Below are 18,600 nucleotides of genomic sequence, written 5' to 3'. Positions count from 1 at the left end.
TCAGAGAAGCGACTCGGCTACTTGTGGGCCTGGGGTGAATTACCCTTCCATTCTTCGTGACCAAGGCGTTTGGGCTCTCCGCAGGGGGCTTTTTGTGGTCGTCGCCGTTCTCTCTGTCCTCGTCCCCAGCTCCGTACATTGGAATGCCCATCTTGGGTGATTAGAGCTTGTTGTGACGGATATGACTGTGTCGAGTGTGTTGTGGTGGTGAGTTGGATGTTGAAAGAAAGGAGGAGGTAAAGACCGGTAGAAAGAAAGAAAGGATGACTTGAAGAAGAACGCCAGAAGAGAAGCGAAATGACAGCCTTTTGGCCATTCCTGCGTTGTGTCTTCGAAATTTGCTCATATCCTGCCCATGCCCTAGCAAGCGAGGTGTGAAGCTCCCATGAGATTGCGCAGATTATGACGCGCGGGAAACAAACAGTGAGGAACTTTCCATTCACCCACAAAAACCAACAACAGAATTCAGAGACCAGCCACATGCTCATAATGTGGTCAAGGAACTTCAGGGGGAAGTTTTCCAAGATGACAGAGTTTTCTGCGTCAAAGTCTCCCCCAGCGGCTGGTTCAAGAATACTGGCTATGAATCTCAAAGGCGCGGTTTCTCTCCGTTTGATCTTCCCAACTCTGACGGCCCACAACTCGTCTCGTGATTACTAGGTAGGAGGGCTGAGATCCGTGGGAGAAAGGCGCCATTTCAGATAGATGAAGATGGATGGAGTCAGGACTGCCTATCGAACAGCAAGACACTGGTAGATATAAAGGATCCAGCACGTGGCTGAAAACCTAAGCCAGTAACCAAAGGATCAAGATGCTGATAGCAACAACCATCTCTGGCATTCACGGTTCTGAGAAATGTTTCCAAATTGAGTGGATGAGGGGGCAGTCCAGTGAGGTCGTAAACGAGTCAAAGAGAACGAGGTATCTGGCCAACCCCGAGGGAGGGAGACTCATTATATAATTAAAGTTGGACAGGTCATAGATATTCACTAATATACAGTTACTAAATGCTTGGCTCAGCATTCAGCTAGTTGTGAATGCAACAAGCCCTCTAAGGGACAGAGGTGAATAATCCCTTTAACCCCTATCGCTTCACCTTAGAACCAAGGAAGAGTCCTGGTTGCTCTCCTGTATCTCAGGGCGATCGTCTTGCTGCACCACTTCAACATCCTCGAACCACTTATGCTCTAATGCCTGACGAGCCGTAATCCGCTTGCTGGGATCAAAGTTCGTCATGGCAAGAATGAGGCTCCTAAAATCCTCATGCACATTTTCCCATTTCGAAAATGGCTTGCGGGGATTTCCCTCGTGGAAGCCGTCCCAAGTCAGCTCAATCATTGGACTAAGAGGGTGTTCTTTCCCAATATACTTCATAAACCCTTCAAGCCCCTTCCTATCAGCGAAATAGGATATTTGGCGCTCCAGTATAGAGATCTGGATGTCTGACTTCTCATGATTCTTGACCAGTATGTCGTTGAAAACGACGCGTCTGTATACAGCGAATATGCACTTTGGGTATCGAGTCAGCCATTGCCCAGGAATGTGTTTCGAGTGATAACAGGCTGTCTTACAAGAAGAGCAAAAGAGAAAATATCCGAGGGTTTGTTCACAGGTCCCAAGATGGTTGCTTCGGGGCTTCTCCATCTCCGGGGCCCGACCTGTCTACCGACAATATTTGATCCGCGGGGCAGATAGACTGTATTGATTGAATGCGCAAGCTGGACTTTGTTGAGGGTGAGCTGACCCTGGTCCTCGGTCAGGTCGATAAGTATATCCTCCAGGCCGAAAACTATTGAAACAGGTAAGTCATGATCCACGCTTACAAAAAGAGGAGTGCACCGAAATACCTCCATAAACAACGTCCCGATCGTGTAACTCAGCAAGAAGATTGAGCAAACTCTTTAGTATCTTTTTAACCATTCTAAGCGGCAGTCTATTTCGTCGCCTTATAGTACGGTAAAAGCTGGTATAGTAGTGCTCGTAAACAATCATGGACTCGCTAGGGATGACATCTTTAAGCAAGCGGAAATGGCTGGCGCTATCCTTAAGGCGATCATTGACGATCTGATACCTCTTGAAATCCTCGGGCCGTAGACGCTTCAGGAAAAATTTCTGCCCGTCGTCGGATCTGAAAAGGCGTAAGCGTCTCTTAAAGGTAGAATAGCACATTTTCGAGTTCAACGCACGTAGCAAGGAAATTTTGATCAAGAGGGGAATATCTGATAGTCCGATGCACTGTATAAATGCGGCCGGTCTCTCCAACATACTCAGCTTGCCGTTGCTGAAATGTGTTTGTCACTGTTGGTCTTGTGCTGAGTTTCCGACGAAAGGTTGGCTGTGGTATCGGAATCGAATAGTGTGCTTTCAATACAGAGTAGTGGGCGCCCCATGTCCTCAGAAATTGAGAGAAAGGTCTTTGTGATGGCATAAACTGCATCTTCCCTCCAAACTACAAGGGATTGCGATGTGTAGTTCTCGTGTCGTTTAAAATGATGGAAATGCCAAGACAAGGGGCGGATGCCCGTCAATTCGCAAAAAATTGCAAGCGACGAGGATAATGGAGCTCTCCTGTTTGCTATAGACTGTAAGGCCAAGAATCAGAAAATGTATGTGGTAGCAAAGAAGATATGGATATATTTCGCTAAAAGGCTTGAAAAGAATGAAACATGTAAGAATGATTTCGAGTCCATCATCATCTCGGCCCGCGACTCCTGGACAGTCAGGTGATTTTTCATTGCAAGGATTTGGAGATTTCCCTTATCTCCTGGCATTTTTATTGGCTTGCGCCCAGTCTTCCTGCATTTCCCATTGCCCTAAATATGGTATTACTTAACATTTTGATGGATGCGAACCTCAAGCCTCACAGTTGATATGTCGACTCTTGGGGGATGTAATCATCTTATAACTCATATTACCCTACTATGAGTGACAAACTCAACTATATGCAAAGTCATAGCACAAAAGTATCCAGCGTCGTGTACCTACAACAACTCCAAGACGACCTTCTTCCATACATTCATTCCAGTAACCCAATATAACCCAAGCATCGGCTTCCAAATTTACCAAAGAATCCAACCTTGACCAACATCATAGGCCGGCTCTTCCTCAGAGGAGGACGACTCCGTTACCACCTCATTCTCCTCCTCGTCATTGCCTTCTTCGTCGTTCTCCTCGTCCGTCTCCTCAAAAGATTTGAATGACTCCACTAAGCTTTCACTCGAACTATCATCTCCATTATCCTTCTCAACCAAGCCGATGACACCGCTAGCGGCGAGTACTCGATTCAGCGTCCACTGCATATGCAGCAGATCCCAAGAGGGAAGCGGGTCGATCATCGGATTATCGGTTTTGAATACCATCACCTCTCCAGATTTGATGCCAAACTGACGTCCAAGCCTATAACACTCTATATCGCCGGCTAAACTAAGCCTGGTCATTAGAGGAACGCTTGGTTTGTATTCTGCCTTCGGCAGCCAGAAGAAGCGAGCTTCGAGATGCTTTCCGCCGTGAGTGAGCTTCAGAGGCTCGAGTCCGAACCTTCCCTCACGCCAGAGTTTGTCAAAGTCGGACGAAATTGTGACCATTCCAGCACTCTCTTGCTGTCCCTGGGAAACATACAGGGCTGCAGTCCATGGGAGTATAGTTTCTTTGCGCCAAAATGTCCTCATGATATCCCAGAAGACTAGCTGTTCCTTGAGAAAGTCCGCCCCCGTTTTGTGCTTGAGAAACTTCAGGTAGATTGAGGCGGCGACAGGATTTAAGAGGTCTTCGGTCTTCAATGGTTCGTTCGTAAGGTCGCTCATGTTGACCACTATCGACAGATAAGAGAGGTTAGCACGATACGGATGGCAGTGAGACAAAACTGGCAGCGTCAAGGTGTACTGACGGCTCTTCACACACTCTCAGTATAAAGCGCCTCGTAAAGACATTCTCCTCGTCCAGATGCCAATTTGTAGACCAGTTCCTTTAGCTTGACCACATCGGCGAACCATAGACAAGCCCAGGTGGCGGAATTGACGTGGGTTAATGCCTTGTTTTGGCTGATGAAAGCGATGAGCTTCTCCCGCTCATCCATTTTGGGATCATCGCTTGGACTCATTTTGCTCGTAGCAATGGCTGTGGTATGGTGGAGAAGCGAACCGTGAGAGGCGAAGGTTGGGAGCACGAGCTCGAAGGCGATGAGCGGAGCTGTTTGGTTAGCAGGAAGGTATTTTACAGCAGGAGACGACAATGAGGAGAAGTGGTATTGGTAGGGAGAGTTGCTGAGGAAGAGGAACGGACGATAGAGGTGGTAGGGAATGGTCGAGAGAAAGTGAGAAGATGTGGATGAAGGTGGGAAGAGGGTCTAGGAGAACCGCTCAGTAGAAGAATTTAAAAGCCACCAGCTCACTTCGACAGAGAGGAAAGATACTGAATCGAAGCTACATCAGCTCAAGAAGGCCAATTCACTCCATGCGAACCGAGCCCGAGTGCCTCTGCAAAGACATTAGCAATCAATGGCAAATCTTGCAGGAAATCCTTGTCGATCTTTCGGCCAAACTCTTCCTCGAATTATGTTCTCAAAGCTCTTCTACTAGTAAAAGGCCGTGGCTATTCTTTCTACCTTCCATCATTCAGACCACGCCACTCAGAACCTCCTAGTATTCCCTAATATACTCAACTCGGAGTATAATTACACAGTAGGTTTCCAGGTTTTCTCAAGGTACAGAAGCCATAAATTAGAGTGTTACTGCGTATACCTCAACTTTTCCATGATTGGCGCGTCCGTGGTGGCGGCACCGTGGCTCCCACGCGACTTCTCGCGAAGAGAATCGCGCGACGTGCCGGGACAAACAGAACCATAACACCACAGAAGGCACTGGCGCTTCAGTCCTCTGCCTGCTCTGAAGCTCCTAGAAGATATACCTAAGCGGTTGGGTGCCTCGCAATCAGACTTGAGAAACAGCTGCGTCTGCAGATTTACTAGATGCCAATCTCCAGCCATAACATAGCTCTAAAGCTTAGATCGGCTAGTGCTAAACTACCACCTATGTAGTACTTAGTGTAGTACTGCTCTCTAGAGCAATGCTACCTACTTCACTGGCCTGGTGTCTTTGCTTGGAACCGGACGTGTACAGAGCGGTCTCGGCCGCCCGACCAACAGACTTGCCGATTCTTCCCCGCGCTTCCATGTACACGCTGCCATTACGCGACTCCTCCCTTCTCAAACAGAGTCTTGAATCTTGTCTACCAATACAGCGATCCCAAAGTCAGGAATACGTTGTCACGTCCGTTCACTTGACGCACCGAGAAGCCGTCAAGCCCAGGAGCCTAGCCCTCAGGCAGACCACTCGTCAAACATCACAAGCCTTCCCATCTGTGCAAAGACTTCGGTCTGTGATGAAATAATCTTCAATTCGGACGCTGAATGCGGATCCGAGATTGTCTTCTCATCAAACGGCAACGCATACTCGAACAGAAACCGCGTCATCCAGCAATCAAGTCGATGCATGTGTGCATGCGCGAAGAGAAGACAGGTATTCTGGAAGCTGATGAGGCGGTTGATCTGAATTACGGGAGAAACGTCAGTGCTGGTTGAATAAGGGAATGAGAAACCGAGACGAAGGAAACAAGATGGTCGGTGGAAAGATACCATTGACCGGACACCGGGCCAGTATTGCTCTAGCTCTAAAAGAGCCTCAAAGTTCGCGTGCAGGCAGCGGCGTGACTGCGCGAGTTCATCTTCGGTGCCGAAGAGAAGGGTGTGGAGGAGTACGGAGGAGGAGACGGTTGTCATGTGGCCTACTGTTGGGTACACGGTCTCGCAACCAGACTGTTGTCGACCAAGAGACAGCAGTTTGCTGTATTGCAACGCGTGGTACTTGCAAGATTCGGCAAAGCGCTCTGTTCGTGATGTCGAGGGCAATTGGTTGTCAAGGTATTGGTAATACAAAAGGGTCGCATAGTGGTGGAAGCCCAAGTGGAGAGCGAAGAAAGCGCCTCCATTTCCACGGCGCGTATGCTCCATGATGTTCGACTCTGTGAGAATCATATCGCTAGGAAGTGCGGCCTGCCAGCTGTCAATTTTGTGCGAGAGATGCTCTGTGGCATCTGCTATTTTATCGTTTGTCAACTCCCCACCATTGACGACACTCCGGTTGAGATCCTGAATTTGACCAAAAAGTTCGACGAGTGTGATCATATGCGCCCATAAACCAGGAGCTCGGTATGAGTGTGGCGACAGGGACGGCTGATCGGGGTTCAAGGAGTAAAAGACGCTCTTCCAAGGGTAAAGGAGGTCGACGAAACTCCTTCATCTGGCGAGGTAGACCAAGACTCGAGGAGCACCAGTTGTCGGCCATGAACAGCGCCCACCAGACGCGAATCTTAATATCGGCCGTTATTACATCGTCCTTTGCATTCGGAGCGGGAATGTCAATCAGCTGCACCATGGCAACTGCCATCTCTACAACCGGTCAGTATGGATGACACTGTATCTCTTCACAGGTACATACGAAAGAAGAGAAACTCCGACGACGGATTGGCATGTGCGGCACAGAGATTGGCAACAAGTATACACGTCTGAATGTTCTCCAGACAAATTTGCTCCATATTATTCCGGAGAGGCGCTTGCATTCGGCCGTCAAGAAAGGAATGAGCAATCTCACCGTCGGCTGGTTGGACAAGTGAGCTCCCGTGGCACAGATGGCCAGTAGCAACGCCTTGGAAACAGACTTCTGACGAATCCTGCTCGATAAAGTGGGTGCGTGGAAGATACTATGTGGACGGTCGTGGATTTTCGTCAAATAGTTGCTGGCCAGCTCCACAACCGCCTCTTGATCAGCGAGGAAGTCATCGACGGCTTTCCGTGGCAGATTTGAGATTGGTTGGCTTGCGCTTGGAGATGGTGAGTCGGAGAATATAGCGCGCGGTGCAAGCTGGTGCTTGCGCTTAGATGATGGAGGTTGAGCGCTTGAGCAGGCTAGATGATGGCGTAAACATCGTCCGCAGGGTGCGAACAGGTCTGTTTCGCTGCGTATACACTTGCGTTTGGCCTGGCGACATTGCTTGCAGGATCTCATTCTGATTGCTACTAAGCAGAATAATATCGAGCAAGCTTCGTCCCGAGTGTGAGCTTGAAAGGGGATTCGGGTCTCCAGGTAAGTAAGATGCATCCTGGGGCCCCAGATGTCGGTAAAATGCGGGATGGAATAACTCCTATTGGGTCAAATTCCGCAAGCCCCGCACATGTCAATTGCCTGCCCCAAGCAGGACTGTGTGTATTTGGACGGACATGAAGGTATCTGATAGGAGAAGCTTCCACTGGCGCCCAGGTCGCTTTCATGCAACTTACTCGCTGTTCGTGGAGTTCCCCGGACCCCGCAGTATGTTATCCATTCGCAGAATTTCCTCTTCGAGATTGGACGATCTCTGCATCTGTATTTACCCGAGACTCGAGGTCTATAAAGGTGTCTCGGATCATGGAAGATCCGACCGTCATAAATAAAGCCTTACTTCATGCCCGGCAAGATGCATTCAAAAATCGTCTTCACAGCAGCCTGTCTGCTCACCTTGTCCGATGCCATATCAGGCTTTCCCGAGCACGACTCACGCGATGCATCATTCACAGACTTCACCAACAACATTGTCTTCACCCCAGGCGCTAACTACACAAGCTGGGGCGCCATCTACGCCCGCTCCCTTCAACTCCCAGACTCGAGCCTCATAATGACCTGGGAAAACTACCCACCGGAGCCGCCTCAAATGACGCTTCCAGTATATAGATCTACCGATAACGGCGTCTCCTGGGCTCCTTACTCGCAGATCCACGACACCGTCAACGGCTGGGGCCTGAGGTACCAGCCGATGCTTTACGCCCTACCGCAAGACTTCGGCGGGTATGCCGCAGGCACAATTCTCGCCTCGGGTGTATCCTCGCCTCAAACCCTCAGTGAAGCTTTCATAGACCTCTATGCAAGCACTGACAACGGGTTGACTTGGGCTTTCGTCAGCCATATCTCCTATGGCGCGGGGCCAGAAACGGTCACGAATGGCAACGACGCAATCTGGGAGCCGTTCTTCCTGATGTATGAGGGCAAACTCGTGTGCCACTACTCCGACCAGCGAGACCCGAGCCACGCGCAGAAGCTCGTCCACGTTGTAACCGATGATCTGATCACCTGGTCCCAGCCCGTAGACGACGTTGCAGATCCGCGATACGAGGCAAGACCCGGGATGACAGTCGTGGCGCATATCGAGTCAACAGACCGCTATATCATGACGTACGAGGTTTGCGGCACAGACAACTGCGATGCCTTTTATAGAGTTGCCTCGTCGCCATTGGAGTTTGCGGCTGTCGAGGGGCGCCGTGTTCAAACGAATGATTCTGCGGGTCATACACCTGGGCCCTCGCCTTATGTAATTTGGATTCCGCATCCTCAAAGAAAGGATGGGTCGGGGCTTATTCTGATGAATGGTGCGCATAGCGATTATGTGTATATCAATGAGGATTCTGCCGATGTAGATGGGTGGAAGTGGGTTGATGTTGGTCAGATTGGAGGACATTCGCGACAGCTATCGATTGTTGATATTGAGGGGAAGGAGAAGTTGATGCTGAGTTCGGGAGGATTGATGGGTGTTAGCGAGGGTAACGTTGTCTCTTGCGGAATTGTAGAGATTCCGACCTAAAGGCTCTGGGTTCGGAAGGTTGCTCACAAATAGAGCCTCGAAAAACTGAAGGGTTTCTTGGTCAGGGTGTTTGAAGCTTTGGGAAGCAGCATGAATAAATCCTGAATTATGTCAAGAATCCCAGGAGCTGATACCTGTCGTTGACGTACAAACTTACTACAGGAATTCAAAGTATTGGTATAGACTTCTCTCATGCTTCAACAGCATTCCCCAGTAATGCACATTTGTAGCAGAAAAAGTACATTGCCCCGATTCCGCCGCACTTAGCCCCAATTGACGGCGTCAATCCAGGTCGTTGTAATGAGTCAGACAATACTAGAATGATCAAAGGACAAAAAGGCCGGCCACAAGTGCCCCAGCAAGCGCTGATGCTCCTTGCAAGACAGCCAACTTTTCACCAGCGTCAGTAGGAGTTGGGCTTGACGTGTCAATGCTCGGGGTTGTCGCAGAGGGCGTTGTAGTTTCGGTGCTTGATTCGGTTTCGGATTCAGTGTCAGACTCCGAGTCCGAGTCGGAGCTGGAGCTGGAGCTGGAGCTGGAGCTGGGCTCTGGAGTAGATTGCGCGCTCGAAGAGGTTTCCCAAGGCGTTACAGGCGTTGAGTCCTAAAGCCATTAGCCGAACATTCCCTCAAGAATGAGATACATACCACAATATCACAGCAGTCCTCTTCAAAACACACGTGGCCGTCTTCGCAGCATATCTGGTCTGTTGAGTTCATGCACAGCCCACCTGAGAGGTTGCCAGGGCACCAATGGATGTTCTCGCCGCCGGCTACGCAGCACTCCTCGTCTGTCATGGTGATATCACAGAGCCAGGAAGTGCTCGACTCCTCGTCTTCATCATCGTCTTCGAGAGAGTCGTAGTCAATTGCCCCGTCCTCCCCTGGTGTACCCGGTCCCTTTATCCGCGGTCAACACTACTGTAGCTTGAAGGCTCAAACATAGGCATCAAAGACTCACATCGGGACAGCAAGAGCTGTTCCTCCCAACACACGCGCCTATAGCAAGCCACCATGTTTAGCTAAACAAATTAGGAAAAGGGCAGTAGCAAGCATACCTCCGCCTTTACAGCATTGCTCGCCATCATCCGGGTTAAAACAGCCAGCGTCGTCGCATAGTACATAGCCAGTGCCGAAACATTCACCACAGGTATCATAAATAGAACAGTCGGAGCCATCTCCAATTGACTGCCTAGGAACAAGGCCACCGAAATCCCGAGTCTGGAATCCTGGCAGCTGTCGAAAAGTTTGTGCACCAGTCAAGCTTGCTGATAGCAACAAAGTGGCAAGCCGCATCATCATCGTCAGTCGAGGCATTCGAATCAATTCTTTCACAGATTAGAATCACCCCACGCCAGAATAAATTTTCTTGTCCCTTGGCTTGGGGGGAGGAGCAGCTTAAATGAGCCGCACCAACGCCATGGCTCAGGCCCCGTTGAGCTTTGCCAAAGCCATTTTCTCCATCAGGCATGCGGCTGATGGGAATACGATGCGATACCGCTTCATCAACAAACAATACTCCAATGAGTGCGCAAACCCCAATGCGCGGTCCGCCTGTTGCTCCTCAATTCTTGCTCAAAAGGGGGTGTTCTGGGAGCAGTCCCTGCTGGTGTTTGATTAGACCTCGTATTCGCGGAGTGGATGGCCAATTGTCTCTCAAGGACAATTTGAGAGGGGCATGCTAAATGCAGAGCGCTAGTCATGCCGAGAAAGATAACCAGAAAGAAGAATGGATTATGGATTCAAAGGTTGAAATAAGTTGAAAGTTGAGACCCAAGGACAGGATCAGGGTTGTCAGTTAATGAGACGGGCGAAGGCGACGACATATTATAAACCTCACCCAATACCTCGAGTACTCCCTGTCGACCCCAAAAAGGTCAGGGTTCGCTGTGCAGTTCAAAGGAAACGACATGAAAACTAGGACAATGCATGTTTGAGGGAGTGAACTGGCGTTCACATGCTTCTATAGTGAACCAATGCCTCAGGCAGAATTGTGCGGTGGCGATCCCGTGATCGCAACTTCCTTATCTGGAGTCTCGCTGGACCAGCTTCTTCTTCGCAAGCAACCTCCTCACCCCATTTTCCTAGCGCCTCGTTCAAAATGGGTGGCGATCTGAACCTGAAGAAGTAAGCATCTTTAATCATCGCACCCCGACTCTTAATGTGAGCTAACACTACCGAAACAGATCATGGCATCCATCGCTCCTCCGCAATCAGGAGCGCGTGTGGTCGGAGGAGAAACGGGCTCTCGAGGAGCGCAAACGAATCGATCAACTACGTCGCGAACGTGATGAAGAGCGCCAGATTCAGGAATTACAACGTCTCCAGGAAAGTGCAGGTGGAACGCGACAACTTCAGCGGGTCGACTGGATGTATCAGGAGCCATCGAGTGCAACGGGTCATTACGCCGAGGAAATGGAGGGGTACTTGCTGGGAAAGCGTCGTATTGATGGGATACTCTTGAAGAACGATGACAGCAAGAAACTCGAGAAAGGCGCTGCGGTTGGTGCTGGCGGCGGTGCTCCGCTTCCGCCTGTGATTCATAATACCCGTGACACGATGGTGAAAGTCATGTCGGATCCACTGTTGGAAATCAAGAAGCGGGAACAGGCGGCTTATGAGACTATGGTTAAGGAATCGGTTCGACGGCGGGAGCGGGAGGAAGGGAGAGAGCGCGAACGCGAGCGTGACAGGCCTAGGGACCGTGATCGTGAGAGAAGTCATAGGCACAGACGGTATAGCGATGAGGACTCCCGTCGGGAGAGCCATCATCGTTCTTCACGTCGTCACCACTCTCGCTCGCGGTCTCCAACTTCGCCAGAAAGGTCGCACCGAAGTCGGAGGGACGACCGTGATAGTAGACGTCACAGAGACCACGATCACAGGAGTCATCGAGACCGCGACGGAGGACGAGAGGAGCGCGGCGAAAATGTCTATCACTCGAGCAGCAAGTACCGCGAGCGCGATGAGAAGTACGAGCGATCCTCCCGTCGTTCCGCATCACCTCGATCCGACCGCCACAATACAGACCGTCGCCGCACAGATGATAGGAGGGAAGACCGCCGGGATGGTGATCGTCGAAGAGATGGTTATGACCGCAATCATGATCGAAGAGAGAACCATGGGCCAAGGAAGACAGACTCATTTGGACGCATCCGCGATCGGACATCATACAACCCACGGAACGGCCAGGGTGCAGAAACCAAGCAGCATGCAGAGGACCTAGAGGAACAGCGCAAGCGAAGACTCGCTGAGATGCAGTCAAATGCGCAAGAAATGGAAGTCACCCGCCGCGAGCGGGTTGCCGATGTGACTGCTCAAGAGGAGAAGAAGCGTGAAGAGGAGGACAAACGTCGCTCGGATCGCGGTCAGTTCATGTCTGGCCTTCATCGGCAGCTTCAGGAAGATAGTCTCGATGAACGCATTCGGCGTAGCCGTGGTGGCTTGTCGAAGCTTGAGGAGGATTAATTTGCATAGAGCGCATTATCTCGTTTCTCGTTCTTTATCATCCTTGTGCTCACGAGTTCAGATTGAGAGCGTCAATGGCGCCATTGTCATTATTTTGCATAGGCTTTTGCAAATATACTTGCCTCTTTAGATATCTTAGTTTACAGATCCTCATCGATCTCAGATAATGACAACAGCAAGAGACAGTCAGCTTCTGACGGTGCCATGCTACGAAAGGAAAATCAGGCTACACAGTCCGTCGAAAACAACATCGCTAGAAGAAAGACGTAACAAGGACTTTACGAGTACAAATATAGACAAGACCTTTCAGCCAAAGATTACAATAGTAAAAGCTCCCCCGTTGCCGCACCACCAGCCAACTGAGGCTGATACGCCTGCTGCTGGTTCTGGTTGACGACATACTGCAGTGGCGGCGCGCCACCACCACCAAGACCACCGTCTTCACGACCACCAAGGTCCAGAGCGGCCATCTGCTGCGTCCCCGCGGCCACACTGCTAAAGTAGTTGTCCGCCGCGTTCACAGCATCATTCGTGCTACCACCCGGTGTGATCGCTGATCCATTTGCAGCTGCGTTGGGCGAGGTAACGGGGTTCGGGGCCGCGACTGGAGCCGCATACTGCCAGGTCGTCGATGTGAGATCCTCCTGTGTCTTCTGCAGCGCCGGGCTATACTGCAGGCGTCTAGTGCGCGCGGAGCGAAAGACCTGCTGCACGGGCTTGAGGTATACTGTAGCCAAAGTGCCGACGTTCAGGCAGAGCTCTTCGAGGGTGCGGGAATCGAGCTTCTCGCTTTCGGCGGAGATGGGCGGTTTCTGACCCATGACGACTTGGCGGGCGGTGGTTGGGTCTGTAGAGAGGAGGCGCCAGTACATGTATCCTCTGTCGCGGAGGTCGGGGTCGTCTGTTTCCTCTGTGCACCACTTGAGGACTTGCGGGACGAGCTGTTGGCCCTTTGTTGGGCGTTGGATGAAGAGCTTGACTGTTGCGGTCAGGAGGGCCAGTTGCACTTCTATTGTCTCGTCGTGGAAGGTGGCGAGATAGTCCTGGAGAAGGCCGTCGGAGTTTTCAATGCGGTCTGCGTATTGTCCAATGATCCAGATGATGGCTGCCTTGGCTTCCGGTTCGTCAAGCTCGTCGATGTTCTGGATAACCTGACCGATAATGCTTTCGTACTGATTAGGGTATTTGCGGAAGATGTTGCGGATGACCACTGTTGCTTCTTGGACAATGTAAGGAATCTTGGCGTTCACCAAATCGAGAAGCGTATCGATGCATTGCTTAGCAGCAGACTCGATCTTGATCGCTAACTTTCCAATGGCACGGACGGCCTTGCGCACAAAGTGAACATCAATCTCGGTCGCATACCTAGAAAGGAAGTTAGTGCTGTCGTCACATGAGACTAGGGACCTAACTTACTCTCTCAGTTCTGCCAGCACAACAGAGATGTTTTCCTTAGTAGTTAACATGAATATCAACTCGAGCTTCGTCACTTTGACGTAGATGGGGTCATTGTAGTTGCAGAAGAAGACTCGGATATCATTCCGAAGTACTTCTGGCCGCTTTTGTAGGATAAGTATGGCATTACGGAGCGCAAGATACTGCACCTCCGGGGGTTTTGATAAGAGAGTCACCAGAGGCGGTGATAGTTTCTTCGAGAGAGAAGTAACGTGTCGTTCGTCCGCAATATAGTTCATGAGGTAAAGAATGACGCGGATCGATGTGAGGACTACCGCAGAGTTGGAGTGAGAGAGTCGGGGCGCAATGCGTTCTGCTAATAGCAGGGCCTCTGCGGAATCTTGCGGGACATATGACATGAGAGCCTCCAGAATATAAGTTTGACCCCATCTGTCTATAGTCAGTAAATCGTAAGATATAAAGAGGAGCCAGGCGATCGCACTCTGAACAGTCTGGCAAGATAGACACTAGCTTCGATGCACTCGAGTAATCGATTGTCAGGGATATGGTTTCACTCCGCCCCCAAATGTCCACCAAGGAGGCCAAGACACTCGATACAACCGTTGGGTTTTCGTCCTTCAACATCTCGTTCAGGCGAGCGATTAGGTCAGATGTCTCAACCATCTTCCTATCGTGCTCATACAGCTTGGCAACGCAGAAAGCAGCGGTCTTCCGAACATACGGGTCCATATCGCCCATTAAGCCCTTGAGCGGCTGCACGGTAGCTTCGACAAACTCCCGTACATGTACATATGCGATTGTTCGCAGCGCCAGAGCGCGTACAAGTGGATTCGTTGCTTCCATGTCCTGCATACCGGTCAGATGTCTCCAGCTGCATTGAACGGAGTCACCTTACATTAACCAATATAGGAAGAGCCTTGAGGGCGATCTCAGGCTTCATTCTCGAGTAGTTGACAAGAAACAGGAAGCACCTAGGAACCATATTAGGGCCGCCTCCCTCTCAGCGCGAAGCGATGCAACTTCAAAACGTACATCTTCTTGATCTCCAGACTCGGTAGGTTCATGCAGTCGATTATGTCCGGAAACAGAGCAATCATGTCGTTATTGCTCATAGTCATATTGGCAACTATCTTCTTGAGAGCGATCTTTTTGGCCGAGTAGTTCTTGTCTTTCTTGCCGCCGCTGTTTAGTTCTTGCCGGAGCTCGGCGACTTTGCCCTGCGGAGGCCGAACCCATAGTGGTGAGCTAGTTTGCACGAAAGGGGCGATAAACATAAGGAGATTATACTGGGTAGGCGCGGATTATGGTCGGGATGGATATGAGGGAGAGAATATCAGCGCGCATAGGGAGAACGGAGAATTAAATAAACAAAGAGGGGTATCGAGACCAAGGCAGAGACGCAGGCTAGTTCGCAAAATAAATTCTTGAGGGGAGGCGCCGTGAGGGGAAGCTGGCGGATAAGCCAGGTCCTCGAGCGCCATCTGATAGTGCGACAAGGAGTATAACAGCAGTTGACCACGTACCCTAGCGAACAGCTTCGCATCACCGCCCCCGGAACTCATGGTGGCTCTGTAGCTTTATGCAGCAAATAGTGGCAGATTGTCTTTGGAGTTGGCGTATGTGGAACTTTGAAATGTAGATGGCGTTTCTCCTTGCGTCGTCAAATCATGCAATCGCGGATAAGGGCGTAGAACGGCGTTCAGGGCAGCCCGGATGGCTTCGAGGGCGACTCCTTAGCTAGCACAGTGCTGCCAGACTTCCATGCCTTTAGGGTGTCGGATTCGGACCTGATGGCCGGCGCACCGGAAAGGTCAGCGTGGCACAAGCGACTCCAAGCACAAAGGACCAACCTACCTTGATCAAATTGTCGTCGAAGAACAAATCTGGTCTCCAATTGCGCAGCGTAAGATTATCTCACAAGAAAGGAGTTCGAGGGCTGAGAATCAGGAGTGGACCGGGGACCGCCAACTCCGCGCGGTTGCAGTTGTGGAGAATTCCATTTCTTCCTGATTTTCCAGGCGTTGAACCCTGCTCCCGACCTCTTCGATCGTCGCACCCGCACGAAGCTCACTCCGAGCTCTCTTCTTCTCCCCGCATCTCCTCTGGGTGACATCTATCTCATCATGGCTACCTCGCAAGCCCTACCGCCTCTTCCTGCGCCGAATTGGGTCGTCGAGCTCAACTCCCCGTTGCCACGTCCGTCATCATCGACATCCAGCATCCCCGACCCTCCCGGCTTCTCTCGCAAGTCCAGCGGTAAAAGTGTACGTTGCTCTCTAGATTCTGTACTAAAATGCATTACCTGACCTTTTCGTCAGCGCGCAGAGAAATCAGCGGCTCCGGCTGCGGCCAAACCGGCCGAAACCGACACGTTGAAGCTCAAAAAGGCCTGGGAAATCGCCCTCGCCCCGTCGAAACAAATCCCCATGAACGCAATAATGATGTACATGTCCGGAAACAGTCTACAAATCTTCAGTATTATGATGGTCTTCATGCTGTTCAAGGGTCCGATTCAGGGTCTTATCAATACCAACAACGTGTTCGCTAAATTCGACTCGGAGACACTGCGGGGCAAGCTGCTGGGCGTAAAGGCTGTGTATGTGCTGATGCAGTTTGTGCTTTTGGCTTTGGGTGTGTGGAAGGTTAATGCTATGGGGCTTTTGCCGTACGTATATGTGGCAAAACTCTGTGCTTGCTTACAATGGATACTAATATGGTTTGTACAGGACTACAAGGTCGGATTGGCTCGCTTGGGAATCAGAACGGCAACCGTTGGAAACTGCTTACTTTGCCTTTGGTTGAATCTTGGGTGTTCATATTTGAGACTGAGGCAGCATCGACGAACGGATATCTTTTTACCAGGAGCTTTGTTCACACAGTGCTCCTTTATAGCAATTTTTGACACTATATGAATGGAATGTATAATAATACACCAGCGAATGCTCTCAAGCGCTCCTGGCTTCACTCCTGGACTGCCTTTTTGCAAGCCTCCAGGAAGATCTGACAGAACTGCCACATCTCCTCGTACGTGTTATACAAGGGCGCCGGCGCAACCCTGATGACATCTGGCTTCCTTTCATCAATTACTACAGCATGTTCCTCCAATTCCTCCAAAACCTTGTCCAAAAGACCTGGCGCCAGGCGCAGGCTGAGCTGAGCACCACGTTCTGAGGGATTCGACGGCGTGATAATGCTGAAGGGCTTTTCGGACAGTCCGTCAAAAGGATACTTCAAAAGAAGGTGTTCGAGGTAGCCCGTGATCTTGAGGGACTTTTGGCGAATCTCGGCCATAGAAGTCCGGTTAAATAACTCAAGAGATGCTGCAACCGCGTTCAGATCAAGGACGGACGGATTGGACACCTGATATCCTGCAGCACCAGGTTGAGGAACAAAATCTAGTACAGTCATGTCAGAGGAGCTCCAAAGTGGGATCGGTGAGGGCAATGAGTGCATACGGTTCTCCATCAAGAATCGAGTAGCCTTGTCTCCTCCCCACCAGCCAGAGAGGCGGGGATGGAATGATTGGAGATCTCCATCGTCCTTGCTCGTTTTCACTTCACCATGCCTCTCGTGCACGAATATCCCTGCCATTCCGCCTGGACCACTGTTGAGATATTTGTAGTTACACCACGCAGCAAAGTCAACATTCCAGTCGTGCAACTTTAGGTCAACATTTCCCGCTGCATGGGCGCAATCCCAGCCTACGACAATGCCTTTAGAGTGGGCATGCGCAGTGATTTTCTCGACATCAAAATATTGCCCAGTGTAAAACTGAACAGCAGAAAGAAGGAGAAGAGCTGTGCTCGAGGCATGCTCATCAATCACCCGAAGTATATGGTCTGTTTCGAGGATTGGCTGGTCAGGATTTTGTGGCTCAATGAGAACCAGGGCATCCTCTGAACGAAGATTGTGATTGTGGATCTGAGACTCGACAGCATACTAAAGATGTGCAAAGTCAACCTCTGCTCTACGGAAGTGAGATTGCGAAACTTACGTGGTCACTAGGGAACGCTTTTCCCTCAATGATTACCTTGTATCGCTCTGCGGTTGGTCGGTAGAAGCTGGCCATCAGTAGATGAAGGTTTGCTGTGAGACTGCCCATGACCGCAACTTCGCTCTCCAGGGCTCCAACTATGGGAGCCATGAGCTCTGCGCCTGCCGAATCGACATCGACAAACGGGGGAAGAAGCTCATCTTCATGGTGGGTAAAGTGGCCTGTTACGCCTTTGATGGCCCAAGTCCGTAGGTAGTAGTCAATGTATTTTCGCGTGTTACGAGGCTGGAGACCCAGAGAGTTTCCACAGAGATAGATGCTTCGAGGCTCCGATGAGTCTTCAGAAACTGTAGCGCATTGTTAGCATAAGTCCTCCTTGAACCCAGCAAGGTTTGGCAACTCACCGTTGGACGGGTCGAGTGTTTTTCTCTTGAGGTCTTTTACGGAGGGTATTATAAACTCATCGCGGAAATGACGCAGCGGATCTTCCGCATCCAAAGATGCAGCATATTCCCTCGTGAATGCCCTGCTATCGTCTTGATATGGGAGCGGGGCCTCATTCTTAATCTGTTGAACGCGAAGGCGAGAGCCCATTGTGGAGGCTGTTTCAATGCGCAGCTAAATGCTTTGCGCAATACAAACAAGTTCACCTGAAATCGCAATGTTGTAACTGTTCCTCGTTCGAGGAAGGGGAGAGAAAACCATTGGGAGGCCCCGCCGCCGTAGACATGTTCGCTGCGGAGCCCCTCCCCACCTGTCAGTCATTGCCATTGCCAGTACGCGCTCAACTGTCGATCTCCCACAATGTAGAGAGTCTGGTTCCTTATGTCAGCAAGGTTGCTAGTAACTAAGTTAACTAGTAGAATGATAGGTAGTGATATGAAACTTTACACGTACTAGACTTTGAGATATATATTTTGTGCAAGGTTGGGCAAGCCGTGCCAACCATGCTGGCACTTGGCTACTTCGATATTAAAATCCTACAAAAAGCACATTCACTCGTTCCAAACCGACTACGGGCCAGAACCATAAATGAGGACAGTATACATATCCCAT

At 50.5% G+C, this 18,600-nt stretch overlaps 9 protein-coding genes across 9 annotated transcripts; 3 read left to right on the top strand and 6 right to left on the bottom strand.

The window, feature by feature from the left end:
* Window positions 1-895: 895 nt before the first annotated feature.
* On the bottom strand, window positions 896-2,656 carry BJX68DRAFT_247588 (kinase-like domain-containing protein). Its single transcript, XM_071041798.1, has 4 exons — window positions 2,187-2,656; window positions 1,848-2,128; window positions 1,572-1,789; window positions 896-1,509 (listed from the first exon to the last, which is right to left on the bottom strand). Exons 1-4 carry the CDS (start codon window positions 2,435-2,437, stop codon window positions 1,093-1,095), a joined length of 1,167 nt encoding a protein of 388 aa, XP_070893577.1. The 5' UTR covers window positions 2,438-2,656; the 3' UTR covers window positions 896-1,092.
* Window positions 2,657-3,059: 403 nt separating this feature from the next.
* BJX68DRAFT_272055 (uncharacterized protein) lies at window positions 3,060-4,099 on the bottom strand (the record flags this gene model as incomplete). The annotated part of the gene is made up of 2 exons (XM_071047112.1): window positions 3,060-3,811; window positions 3,901-4,099. 2 exons carry the CDS (start codon window positions 4,097-4,099, stop codon window positions 3,060-3,062), a joined length of 951 nt encoding a protein of 316 aa, XP_070893576.1.
* A 1,218-nt stretch (window positions 4,100-5,317) lies between these two features.
* Window positions 5,318-7,061, bottom strand: BJX68DRAFT_258802 (Zn(II)2Cys6 transcription factor; the record flags this gene model as incomplete). Its single annotated transcript, XM_071043594.1, has 5 exons — window positions 5,318-5,545; window positions 5,633-6,201; window positions 6,257-6,445; window positions 6,495-6,653; window positions 6,683-7,061. The coding sequence occupies 5 exons, from the start codon at window positions 7,059-7,061 to the stop codon at window positions 5,318-5,320; spliced, it is 1,524 nt and encodes a 507-aa protein (XP_070893575.1).
* A 448-nt stretch (window positions 7,062-7,509) lies between these two features.
* Window positions 7,510-8,667, top strand: BJX68DRAFT_258801 (Sialidase; the record flags this gene model as incomplete). The annotated part of the gene is made up of 1 exon (XM_071043593.1): window positions 7,510-8,667. The coding sequence occupies one exon, from the start codon at window positions 7,510-7,512 to the stop codon at window positions 8,665-8,667; it is 1,158 nt and encodes a 385-aa protein (XP_070893574.1).
* A 100-nt stretch (window positions 8,668-8,767) lies between these two features.
* On the bottom strand, window positions 8,768-10,077 carry BJX68DRAFT_197549 (uncharacterized protein). The gene is made up of 4 exons (XM_071037505.1): window positions 9,725-10,077; window positions 9,628-9,665; window positions 9,315-9,566; window positions 8,768-9,270 (listed from the first exon to the last, which is right to left on the bottom strand). The coding sequence occupies exons 1-4, from the start codon at window positions 9,981-9,983 to the stop codon at window positions 8,992-8,994; spliced, it is 828 nt and encodes a 275-aa protein (XP_070893573.1). The 5' UTR covers window positions 9,984-10,077; the 3' UTR covers window positions 8,768-8,991.
* Window positions 10,078-10,629: 552 nt separating this feature from the next.
* cwc25 (U2-type spliceosomal complex subunit CWC25) lies at window positions 10,630-12,293 on the top strand. The gene is made up of 2 exons (XM_071037504.1): window positions 10,630-10,793; window positions 10,853-12,293. The coding sequence occupies exons 1-2, from the start codon at window positions 10,768-10,770 to the stop codon at window positions 12,132-12,134; spliced, it is 1,308 nt and encodes a 435-aa protein (XP_070893572.1). The 5' UTR covers window positions 10,630-10,767; the 3' UTR covers window positions 12,135-12,293.
* On the bottom strand, window positions 12,293-15,442 carry BJX68DRAFT_197552 (putative AP-2 adaptor complex subunit beta). The gene is made up of 6 exons (XM_071037506.1): window positions 15,401-15,442; window positions 14,583-15,337; window positions 14,446-14,521; window positions 14,032-14,396; window positions 13,551-13,979; window positions 12,293-13,499 (listed from the first exon to the last, which is right to left on the bottom strand). The coding sequence occupies exons 2-6, from the start codon at window positions 14,822-14,824 to the stop codon at window positions 12,452-12,454; spliced, it is 2,160 nt and encodes a 719-aa protein (XP_070893571.1). The 5' UTR covers window positions 14,825-15,337; window positions 15,401-15,442; the 3' UTR covers window positions 12,293-12,451.
* A 231-nt stretch (window positions 15,443-15,673) lies between these two features.
* Window positions 15,674-16,352, top strand: BJX68DRAFT_258798 (ER membrane protein complex subunit 4; the record flags this gene model as incomplete). The annotated part of the gene is made up of 3 exons (XM_071043592.1): window positions 15,674-15,814; window positions 15,869-16,215; window positions 16,277-16,352. The coding sequence occupies 3 exons, from the start codon at window positions 15,674-15,676 to the stop codon at window positions 16,350-16,352; spliced, it is 564 nt and encodes a 187-aa protein (XP_070893570.1).
* Window positions 16,353-16,486: 134 nt separating this feature from the next.
* On the bottom strand, window positions 16,487-18,314 carry bna5-1 (kynureninase). The gene is made up of 4 exons (XM_071037503.1): window positions 17,949-18,314; window positions 17,545-17,891; window positions 17,006-17,489; window positions 16,487-16,945 (listed from the first exon to the last, which is right to left on the bottom strand). Exons 1-4 carry the CDS (start codon window positions 18,136-18,138, stop codon window positions 16,512-16,514), a joined length of 1,455 nt encoding a protein of 484 aa, XP_070893569.1. The 5' UTR covers window positions 18,139-18,314; the 3' UTR covers window positions 16,487-16,511.
* Between the last annotated feature and the right edge of the window lie 286 nt (window positions 18,315-18,600).

Source organism: Aspergillus pseudodeflectus (assembly GCF_044049435.1).
Source record: "Aspergillus pseudodeflectus strain CBS 756.74 chromosome Unknown BJX68scaffold_73, whole genome shotgun sequence".
In the NCBI taxonomy this organism is placed as follows: domain Eukaryota; kingdom Fungi; phylum Ascomycota; class Eurotiomycetes; order Eurotiales; family Aspergillaceae; genus Aspergillus; species Aspergillus pseudodeflectus.
Note: the sequence above shows the minus strand (reverse complement) of the source record. Positions and strands in the feature narration are given on the sequence as shown.

What these genes read in the sequence shown, in the direction of transcription:
- BJX68DRAFT_247588 (XM_071041798.1), bottom strand. Translation starts at nt 2,437, where the DNA reads ATGCAGTTTATGCCATCACAAAGACCTTTCTCTCAATTTCTGAGGACA. An exon ending in TCGGGACGTTGTTTATGGAG is followed by an intron (nt 1,790 to 1,847) that starts GTATTTCGGTGC and finishes CTGTTTCAATAG; the next exon opens with TTTTCGGCCTGGAGGATATA. An exon ending in TTTTCTCTTTTGCTCTTCTT is followed by an intron (nt 1,510 to 1,571) that starts GTAAGACAGCCT and finishes CGATACCCAAAG; the next exon opens with TGCATATTCGCTGTATACAG.
- BJX68DRAFT_197549 (XM_071037505.1), bottom strand. Translation starts at nt 9,983, where the DNA reads ATGCCTCGACTGACGATGATGATGCGGCTTGCCACTTTGTTGCTATCA. An exon ending in GCAATGCTGTAAAGGCGGAG is followed by an intron (nt 9,666 to 9,724) that starts GTATGCTTGCTA and finishes GGCTTGCTATAG; the next exon opens with GCGCGTGTGTTGGGAGGAAC. An exon ending in AGGACTGCTGTGATATTGTG is followed by an intron (nt 9,271 to 9,314) that starts GTATGTATCTCA and finishes TAATGGCTTTAG; the next exon opens with GACTCAACGCCTGTAACGCC.
- cwc25 (XM_071037504.1), top strand. Translation starts at nt 10,768, where the DNA reads ATGGGTGGCGATCTGAACCTGAAGAA. An exon ending in GGCGATCTGAACCTGAAGAA is followed by an intron (nt 10,794 to 10,852) that starts GTAAGCATCTTT and finishes CTACCGAAACAG; the next exon opens with ATCATGGCATCCATCGCTCC.
- BJX68DRAFT_197552 (XM_071037506.1), bottom strand. Translation starts at nt 14,824, where the DNA reads ATGTTTATCGCCCCTTTCGTGCAAACTAGCTCACCACTATGGGTTCGG. An exon ending in ATCTTGCCAGACTGTTCAGA is followed by an intron (nt 13,980 to 14,031) that starts GTGCGATCGCCT and finishes GACTATAGACAG; the next exon opens with ATGGGGTCAAACTTATATTC. An exon ending in GTGCTGGCAGAACTGAGAGA is followed by an intron (nt 13,500 to 13,550) that starts GTAAGTTAGGTC and finishes CTTCCTTTCTAG; the next exon opens with GTATGCGACCGAGATTGATG.
- bna5-1 (XM_071037503.1), bottom strand. Translation starts at nt 18,138, where the DNA reads ATGGGCTCTCGCCTTCGCGTTCAACAGATTAAGAATGAGGCCCCGCTC. An exon ending in AACACTCGACCCGTCCAACG is followed by an intron (nt 17,892 to 17,948) that starts GTGAGTTGCCAA and finishes AATGCGCTACAG; the next exon opens with TTTCTGAAGACTCATCGGAG. An exon ending in AAGCGTTCCCTAGTGACCAC is followed by an intron (nt 17,490 to 17,544) that starts GTAAGTTTCGCA and finishes GCACATCTTTAG; the next exon opens with TATGCTGTCGAGTCTCAGAT.